Source organism: Sinocyclocheilus grahami, unplaced genomic scaffold, assembly GCF_001515645.1.
Source record: "Sinocyclocheilus grahami isolate Dianchi unplaced genomic scaffold, SAMN03320097.WGS_v1.1 scaffold538.1, whole genome shotgun sequence".
Lineage (NCBI taxonomy): Eukaryota > Metazoa > Chordata > Actinopteri > Cypriniformes > Cyprinidae > Sinocyclocheilus > Sinocyclocheilus grahami.
In genome coordinates this window covers 327,954-338,282 of record NW_015505717.1, presented here as the reverse complement: position 1 = coordinate 338,282, position 10,329 = coordinate 327,954, and the positions used below count along the sequence as shown (strand labels likewise).

Here is a 10,329-nt window from a genome sequence, read left to right as displayed (position 1 = left end):
TTTGTGTGTTTGTTCTTATTTTACTGACCATTCACTTGTCAATTATACTGTTTGAACTTTATTAGTTAGACTAGTTTTTACTGTGACATTGAAGAAGTACTTAAAGTGCTCTTTAAGATGCTTCTGAACCATCAGCTTCATCCTCATGTAGCAGTCAAGAGAGGGTAGACTGTGGGGCCTGTAGTGCAGTAGTGTTTGTGTATAGGGTGCCAAAAAAGTTTTGAAAAATTTGAAAGGGTGCCGTGACAGAAAAAAATACTTCATATCTTAAAAGTATAATTTAAGAAAAAAAAAAACAGAACTTAGATATAATATAATATTAATAATGAAATAAAAGCCACTTACATTAAATGTTCTTTAATTAGATTAAGTGGCTTTTATTTCATTAATATTATATCTGCAAGTACACTTTCATAACTGTTTAACACTCTTAAGTACACTTTTAAGTGCACTTTATTGTGTAATAATGTCAAATTAAAAGTTTTACTTTGAAGTATTTTTTAAATAATTATTTTTTAATAATCTTTTGTTGTGCTTTAAAGAAGTACACTTATTTTTATGTGTTGATTAACATTGATTACATTTGCAGTTAATATATTTCAATTGTAACTTCATCATTACAAATATGTAATTACAAATATTTAAATACACGGCATACACAAAATTACATTAAAGTATGTTTTAGTTTCCCATAAATGCTTGTCGGTACATTCAGCAGCACACTTTAACCATATTTCAAAGGTAACAGAAGTAAATATGACACATACATATAAAGATGTACTTAAATCCTACTAAAGTATGTAAAAACACTCTAAAATTCAGCTAATTGTATTTAATATAAATTATAGTACATATACAACTTCATTTAATAATAAAACACAATTTCCAAAACACTGGTCCAAACACACTGGTCCAAAAAAGCTGTTTTCAATTCACACTCAATTACAGTATATTCTTTTAAAGTGTATTATTCTCCTATTAAGTACTCTTCTTAAAAGTATTAAAAGTGTACTCCTTTTTAATACGTGAATGCTAATATATTGCTATAGGCTTGCCAGCATGCTCTGAATGTTTTTAGCCCATTGCAGCAATGCAGCTGCAAAGGTGTTTTGGGTAGTTGCTAATGTATTGGTAGCTGTTGCAAGTGTGTCTATAGTGTTTTTCTAATTTTATTGTCAGCTAGGTGGTAATTCTAAGCCTGAACACAATAGCAATAGAATAGCAGACGTGTGCAGACAGCTGCGGGGCTGGTGGTAAGCAGCAGTTACTGCAGCTCTGTCTACTGCCAATCTCATCCTGAGCCACACAAGCTGTCTAACAGATACCAGACTAGAGGGGGTCAGAGGGGGAGGGGCCAGACTATACTGCATGGGTGTGTGTGTGTGTGTGTGTGTGTACACATCTATTGTCTGTCTGTCTCTCTGTCTCTCTGTCTATCTGTAAGGTTTATAAACATTCAAACTTAAAGTCTTTTTGAACCTTTTTTAAACTTAAACTTTGAAACTGTAAAACAAGGCTTTGTTAAGCCAAAATTCAGTACTTTTCTATTTTTGAAGAACATCTGAAGTCAGTACATAATCAGTGTACTGAACAATTTCAGTGCACATTTAAAATATTTTTAGTGTTAATTTAACTTTTATTTTAATTAATTTTAATTGCTTCTTTAATGAAAGACATTCTCAGTTCTCAATAGTGCAGAACCCTGATTCATTTGTCCACAAACTAGGTGTGCCACAATTGATTATGAGACACCCAATAACCAAAGGCACTTGCCATCACTGACGTCACACTTTGCGCTTCACGCACAATTTACAATGAATTTTGGTCTGTTTCTCGAACACCGTTATCATATGGCTTCACAACACTTGAATGAGTCATAAGGTCTTCGGTATACTTTTATGGTGCTTTTTTGCAGTGTTCGGAGCTTAATATTCATTGAATGTATGGAACGGTAGCGTGAACATTCTCCTGAAGAACGTCTTCTCCTTTTCCAAAGAACAAAAGAAAGTCAAACAGGTTTAGTGCACCATGAGGGTGAATACATAATGACAAAATTATCATTTTTGGATGAACGAACCCATTAAAGTCAAACATTTCAGCCTGTGACATATATCTGCACCCGGAGTCATGTGAAAACTCGATGTGATGTAAAAATAGCACATTTACAGAGTTCCCACAACTCCACTTTCAGTCATAACAAGGGTTGTGTTTCAATGTTTCATCTTGCACACTCAATATTACAGGAAATTTTGAGCCTACTGTGGCTGTGTGTGTGTGTGTGTGTGTGTGTGTGTGTGTGTGTGTGTCTGCCAGCCCGGATACATATGTTTGAATATGTCTGTTGGGACCTGACATCTAAACTAGTGTTTCCCAAGATTTTCTGTATCATGTATCCACATAGTTTAAGCATGAACTTTGTCTCAGGTGTTTCTCCTAAAAATCCACAAACAGTAGGAGTGTAGAGTTATAAAATTAATATGAACAACACACAGCATATTGTGTGGTGTTGGAAAATGAGGAGAAAATGTGGAGTTCAAATTGAAATCTTGAAGTCATATTGACTTTTGTTTCTTGAGCACAGTTTGAGATATTGTTGAGATCACTTCAGAATCTCTAAGATAATCTTTTCTAATTACTAGTATTATTTTCTCAGAAGAACAGCATTTATTTGAAATACAAATCTTTGTAATGTTATAAATGTCTTTACTGTCACTTTTGATCCATTTAATGCATCTTTGCTGAATAAAGGTATTAAAAAACTTACTGACCCCAAATCTTTGAACGGTATTTTAAACTTTCTTTGGTGCATTTTGCAATCTGTCAAAGCTTAGCTATTTCTTACTTACAGACACACACTCACCCCACACACACCACTAACTATGCAGACAGGAGAAGATGAAAGCAGGAGAGTTCAGAGACCCACAGTCCCGCGGCTGATGTGTTCATGTTGATGACCACCCACCTCGAGTCACTCTTCGACTTAAAACACCTAATTACGAGCAACTGCGCCTTATGTGTGTGAGCCAATATCAACCTCATATTAACGACCAAAGAATCCATCAAAAGTCTTTCATTGCACACCTAAAAATGACGTAGTTTTAAAATAACCAGCCCATCAGGATTTAACAGCTGTTAAAAACTCAAAATCTCTGCCTAGAAAAATAGCTAAAGGCTGGAAAACACTACAAGACTTTTGAAATCTGAACAGATTTGTTAAAAGACTAGAAATCATACACTTGCCGAAAAACTGGACATCATTAAAAAACGACAGACTTTCAAGTTGTTTCAAATACAACAAACACATGCAGAAGCATGTGCCTTGTTGCAAGGAGATGCATGACAAATAACAATAAGTGTTTGTTATATTAATAAGTAAATTGCCCAAAATACCAAACATGTCTGACATCCTCCGACTGTACGGATTCAGTCTGAAGCTGGTTCCATCATACACTACAAGATGTTCTGTGAAATCTGTCGACTCCGACTTTCGTCAACTACTTTTGACTCCACAAGACTGTAAATCTGAGCAAAAGTCATGTATTCCAGCCTTAAGCTGACAATAGCGTCAAAGCATCCTTGTTCCAATTCTTAGGGAAGACAATAAGAGAGAAACCGCATAAAGCTTTGAATACACAGACGTCGACTGTCACAGGGTGTAGCTGAGATAATGCAAGGCCATTGGAGAAAAGGACAAAAATATGGGAGGCGACATCTGACAGATCATCATTACAACACTTCCTTCTCCGTAAAAACACACAGAAAGCAACACATTGATGTGTCATTTTTCTGAAAATGAAAGCGGAAAGCTCTCGCAGTGCTTGTGGACTAAAGTTGGGTGACTTTTAAAGCATCTTTGCCACTCAGATGAGAGTATAATTGTCTCTATGTGTGTACATACACTCCTACAAACATGCCCGAATGGCACAATGCAAGGTGTCACATGTATCTCAGAGAATTAAGCTCCACTTCCTCTCTCAGTGAGAGAAACAAAGCCACTCTTCCTCTTCTGTGTGGATTCAATCCATAGCTATTTATAAACAATGACATGTTCCCCTGCAGCTCCTCCTGAGGAGGATAGGATTGTTTAACACATTGTTTCAGGAACCTGAACATCTGTCTGCGCAAAGCACACGACGCCATGGCGCAGCGTGAGGCAGCGGTGGCCAGACAGTCTGCAGGGATGCAATCAGAAACCTGTTGCCATCTTTTCTCAAACAGTGCATTTTAAAACAAGCTGTTTTGCTCCTCGTGATGCAATAGAAACACTGATGCTGATAAATGAGATCCAAATAGACCAAGACATAACTCCTAAAAAGCAGCGTGTCCTTTTTAAACCATCGTCTGCCCTCCTTGTGGGTAGACTAGGCTTCTTGGCATAGACATAAAGAGTCTGAAATGAAAACATGGCGACATGGAGACCCACTCGGAGGAGCAAAAACCTCAAGCTTGGAATGAGAAGAGGCTCTGGCATGCTTTGTGGGGGGATATACTGTTGTGTTGTGGGCCCACACCTTCAAAAGGGAGCACTAATCACAACATGTGATGAGACACAAGAACAAAGACGAACGTCAGTAGAAAATAACAGCGTGGGAAACCTCTGTGAACTTGAGTTACAGCGATCAAAAGAGCCACCCCCATCCCCAAGCACATAGAAAAACACACATACGCCTACAAACACAACGGCCCGTCATCCACACTGCTGCCACCCCTGTCGGAGGCAAACACAAGGAAGTTCATCCATGCCGTCGAGCTGAAGTTGGTAGCAATAACAACATGAAATCAGCCAAAGAGCTTCCTCTGATTCATGTATGCAGAACCGGTGACAATTCAGCGTGTTGTGCACTGACTGATAAGGATCCAGCTGCGGCGTATCGGCCAGCAGCACACATCAACGTCTGCTAGCTCTCTTCTATTGATCAGTAGCTCTTCCTGAAGCTCTTGTAGCCTCTGTCAAAAGGAGTCAATATATGATGGTTTTCATGTTTGCTTAAATGTGTGAAAAATGTTATTTAATAACTTGTAATTTAGTTCACAGGTGTGCACTCACTAGTTCTTGAATGACAGAATAATATTAATGCTAAATACATTGTTGTTAGTTGCAGAAATACACAAGACTTGAACTGAATTTGAAATTAGTTAGAACATAGACCCAGATATATAATTCAAATTCAGAGGTTATGTATTATGTGGTTATATATTTTTATATTTTATATTTTTATACAATTAATATTTATACATTTTTATCAATATTTTGGGTAAACATGTATGTTAGTTAAAATAGAAAATGAGGTCTATAAATACTATTTATACAAGAATTGGAAAGAAATGTTTTAGATGTAGGCTAATATAGCTTATTTACATTTTAAGTTTTATCAATATGTGTATTTTTTATGAATTTAGATTGTTTATATAAATTTGTATAGTAGTTTTATACAAATGTGTGACATGTATATATATACAGTATATATGTGTGTGTGTGTGTATGTGTGTATGTATGTGTATATATATATAACTTTTTTTTAATTCTGTTTTAATAGTTTTAGATGGAATAAAGAATATTAACATTTTGAATTCTTGTGTTTGTATGAATTTATATTGTTTATTTGTATTTTTACATTTATATATAGGCTTTATTATAAGTATATGTAATTATTAAATTAAAAGAATGCAGTAATATCAAATGTATTTTTACGTGCTTATTGCAAGTGGAAAACCCTGCTGTGTCCTTATTGGTGCATTTAAAGTGACTGGTTGGTTTTTAATTGCAGTGCACCTTTGGGAATGCCGTCAAAGAAGGTACATGTTTGAGTTTCATGGAGCACATTTAGACTTGGTGGCTTCCTTGTACACACTGCACTACTTCGGATGAGTTAGTATTAGATTACAGGTTCACACGCTCACTCGCAGACCGCCCGTCGCCCCAACCAATTGCCCCATTCATTCCAGCGCCGGAGACGACCGTCGCCCCTGATTGGTTATCAGCGTTCTGCTAAGAAACTTTCCCACGGCTAGCGCGTGCTGACAGCCGGCCAGCCACTCCTTTAGCTAGGCTAGACAACACAAGCGCCGGCGGAACCCGGGGGCGGAGCTCCGCACTCACGGACGAACATCCTATTGGCCCTTTGTTAAGCATATTCAAAAAGAGGGGCGGGGCTAAACGGGGACGTTGACAACCGACATGCCACTCAATCTCAGACTTGTTCGTTGATTGGCTGTCCACGTTCTTAGCCACGCCTCTCTTGGCGAGCTGCGGCGTTGAAATGATACCGTGGGAAAGCTTGTCGGTTCATACGGATGAACTTCTGTCTCACCTGACACACGCTGCGGATACGCTCTGTAAGATTATCGAAAAAATGAAGAGAAATCACGACTTTAGCTCCTCAGACAGCGAGCTCGATGAGAATATCGAAGTGGAGAAGGAGAGTGCGGACGAAAATGCGTAAGTTAGCGGTCATTTGTTTAGCTTATTTTAATGAAACGTTGAACTTGCAACAAACTGGAGAAGAAAAGAGCCATAAAATGAAGTGTGCGCCCATTTAGTTTGTATCGCACACAAAATTAAGATTATAATTTCAAATCTGTCATGTCTGACAACATAATTGTGTGGAATATTACTTGGGAAATTAGATGTCGGTCAATATCATATTTGATAAAGAATATCGGGCAATATCATATTTGATAAAGAATATCATATTTACTGTGTTATGCATCTTTTGTTTTTAAAGCAGCGTGAATTCTCCCCTCGGATCAGTGTCTCCAGCCACAACCTCTCAAGTGCAAGCGAGAAAACGTCGCAGAGGGGTAAGAGCATTTTTCATCTGTGAAAAACTCTGGAAAAATGCATCTGTAATGCTGAACAAATGGCTTTACTGTTCTTAAATGACTGTTAATAATGATTTCACAATCTGCTCGGACAGATCATTGAGAAGCGCCGCAGGGACCGGATAAACAACAGTCTGTCTGAGCTGCGCAGGCTGGTGCCCAGCGCGTTTGAAAAGCAGGTGAGTGTCAGTCACTGCACCTGACTCACATCTCACAATCAAATGTCTAGAGTGTGTTTCTTTATTTCTTTCTTGTAAAGTCTCATTACTGGCTGAACTTCTTGGAAAAGGAAATGCTGGCATTAGTTTGCCTCAATCCTGTATTATTTCATTAAAAAAATGTAGAAGCAATTTTGTTTAAAATTATTATTATTATTATAATTATAATTATTATTAATAAAAACTCAATGTGGCATAACCTACATGCAGGAAACCATTTTGTTGTCATGTGACAAGAAACTCCTCAAAATTGAATGATATCAATTTTGTACATGTATATTCAAGGTGCAAAGAAAACATTTGAGTACTGTATAATTGATTGGGACCACTTGACAATTTGAGTTTATAAAATGTTTGGTATGAACGTTTTTCAAAAATGTGTGAAACAAGAACTTGGCATGTGGGTTTTAAAATGGATTAAAAATGAATAAAATAAAAAAACTCTTTATCATCACAAGTATTCTTATTCATCATAGAGCCACACAGCATACATATCTAGTCTTACCTCATAACTCAACACGTGTGTTCTTGTTCTCAGGGCTCTGCTAAACTAGAAAAAGCAGAAATTTTACAGATGACCGTAGACCATTTAAAGATGCTTCATGCAGCTGGAGGAAAAGGTACGATTTTTATAACTAGCACTTATTTGAAAGAAAACAAAGAGTATAAATTTGATTAATAAACAAAAAAAATTTCACTACTTTAACGTACATTAACTGATGGTCTATTATGCATTATAATATTTCCTAATGACTTATGAACAATAAAAGTTATTATAAAGTCTCACCAAAACATCCGATTTAAAATCTTGCTAGGTTTAACCTAGGTTGCAACCTTGCATTATGAGATCATCCAATGTTTTGGAATCTGCTCAAGGAAATTCACGCAGTGAAAATAATTACTAACCCCTGCACGACCGAAACAGGACGAACTAGATGTGTAAAGTGTCTTTTAATCTCAGTTGTTTATCTAGCATCATTTCAGTTTCACTCTCAGCCACTCCCAGTGAGAACTGCAGTGTTTCCTGTCATAAGCTGTAATCATTTTCAGATCAAGTCGGTCAACAGCTCTCGTTCTCTCTCACACAGGTTACTTTGATGCTCATGCGCTGGCCATGGATTACCGTGGGTTGGGTTTCCGCGAGTGTCTGGCAGAGACGGCACGTTACCTCAGTATCATCGAGGGCCTGGACAACACCGACCCCCTCCGCATCCGCCTGGTTTCGCACCTGAACAGCTACGCCTCCCAGAGAGAAGCTCATTCGAGTTTGGGCCACTTGGCGTGGGGCTCTGTGTTTGGGACGCCGCCCGGACACCTGGCTCACCATCTCCTCCTGCAGCAGCCACGCAGCACCAGCAGCCCTCCATCCTCCAGTTCTTCATCGCCCTCCTCCTCATCTCCATCCGCCTCCTCCACAGAGCCGCACACCCCCAGCAGGCTGACTGGCACGGTGATTACTGAGGCAGGGCAGACAGGACCGCTGCGGGTGCCGCCCAGTACCTCCCTGCACCCTGGGCTCACACCACCTACCACATCCAAGCTTTCGCCACCCCTCCTGACGTCACTTTCAAGCCTGTCAGCGTTTCCCATCCCGCTGAGCGCATTTCCCCTGCTGTCCCCGAGCTCGCTGGGCCACGCAGCTCCCTCCAGCAGCCTGGGGAAGCCCTACAGGCCTTGGAGCATGGAAATAGGGGCCTTCTGAACACAAAAACATGAACGCTGTGAACAGACAGTCAGTTAGAAATGACTTATTTTCTGTAACATCTGACTTGAAGAGATGGACAGAAGACTTGTACAAAGGGAAAAAGCGAATACAGATCCGGTGTACTTATTCCAATTACCCTGTCTTTTAAAACTGTCCTGTCTCGGTTTGAGGAGAGATGAGTTCTGGAGATGGTCGGGTTCTCGCACATCATTTTTGAGCAAATCAAAGTCTAGTTCTTTTTTCCCTCAGTGGAGCAAGGTATGCTAATAAAGAGAGAAAGAGGTAATTTGGAGCAAAAGCAGATGAGATGCATCACTGAATGGGTGTTAATGGAGTTAAACTGAAACCAGATGTCCATTTAAAGGGACAGTTCACTCCTTCAGGTAAAGCAAATGATGACAGATTTTTATTTTTATTTTTAGATGAACTATCCCTTTAATTATGTTAAAGATGGTAAAGGAGTGCTTTGATCACATGAAACATATATTTGCATCCTAAATCATCTCCTTCAGAATAAAAGGCAGGATTTGTAAGAGAATGAAATCAGACTTATTTTTTGAGGAAATCTGTTCAGCGTTTCCATGAAATTGAAATACTATGCAATGAAGTTGACATTGATTTTTGCAGTTTTCCCTCTGCAAATGTATATGAAACCTATGCAACTGAATCTGTATTAGTCAGCTGAACATGAGTACTTTATTTTTATAAAGATTTTAAGTCATTTTGGTCAGTGACCTGCCTCTGCAAATGTATATGAAACCTATGCAACTGAATCTGTATTAGTCAGCTGAACATGATGAGTACTTTATTTTTATAAAGATTTTAAGTCATTTTGGTCAGTGACCTGTGGTGTGTGTTTATTTGTTTAAAATGTAATGAATTTGTTGTTTGCAGGGACAGACCACTGTTAAACCTTTACAGAGACAATCTAGATAGACAATCTCTCAAAACTGCACTAATTGAATTGTAGCAAAGGCACTCTTGGGTTTGTTCGTAGTAGAGTTGTTTGCTCACATGCATATGTTCCCCCTTCATGCAACAAATCATCTCTCTCTCTCTTTTAGTTAACTGTACTTGAGGAGTGTTTTGGAAAACCAGATCGTTTTGTGGTAATTGGGAATTTGCACTGGCAAATCAGATGAGACTAGGGGAATAGATAGTACTGGAAGAGATGGTGTGGTACTGTGCCTGTCCCTCACTAACCTGTGTGATTTTCCTGTAATAAAATGATAAGTGTAGCTAATAACCCTAGACTTGTGTGTTCATGTCCTGTTTTTATTTTTTGACATTGTCATTGATACATTTAAGCAAATGCGAATATAGTGGTACCATAACACTTATCAGTCAATAATAGAGATCTTTTACAAGTAATAAAAATGTTAAATGTAATTTTTAAACAACTAATGAAAAGAAAAACAAATGTTCATACTGTTCATTAAAATTTTTAATGCATAGATGTAGTCCAGCATTTAATATTCATAAATGCAGCATTTAAAATGCATTTAAAATGTTTTTATTTAAAATTGCTGCATTTTTGACAAATCTCAAAATGAATATCTATTTTTCATACTGTACATTTTACTG

At 38.0% G+C, this 10,329-nt stretch overlaps 1 protein-coding gene across 1 annotated transcript; it reads left to right on the top strand.

Moving 5' to 3' along the window:
- The first annotated feature begins 6,278 nt into the window (after positions 1–6,278).
- LOC107555572 (hairy/enhancer-of-split related with YRPW motif protein 1-like) lies at positions 6,279–9,478 on the top strand. The gene is made up of 5 exons (XM_016238413.1): positions 6,279–6,439; positions 6,726–6,801; positions 6,918–7,001; positions 7,579–7,660; positions 8,129–9,478. Exons 1-5 carry the CDS (start codon positions 6,354–6,356, stop codon positions 8,740–8,742), a joined length of 942 nt encoding a protein of 313 aa, XP_016093899.1. The 5' UTR covers positions 6,279–6,353; the 3' UTR covers positions 8,743–9,478.
- The last annotated feature ends 851 nt before the right edge of the window (positions 9,479–10,329 follow it).

Bases quoted from the DNA above. Each gene is read 5' to 3' on its own strand.
- LOC107555572 (XM_016238413.1), top strand. From the start codon at position 6,354: ATGAAGAGAAATCACGACTTTAGCTCCTCAGACAGCGAGCTCGATGAG. The intron at 6,440-6,725 runs GTAAGTTAGCGG...TTGTTTTTAAAG, and splicing joins GAGAGTGCGGACGAAAATGC to CAGCGTGAATTCTCCCCTCG. The intron at 7,661-8,128 runs GTACGATTTTTA...TCTCTCACACAG, and splicing joins TCATGCAGCTGGAGGAAAAG to GTTACTTTGATGCTCATGCG.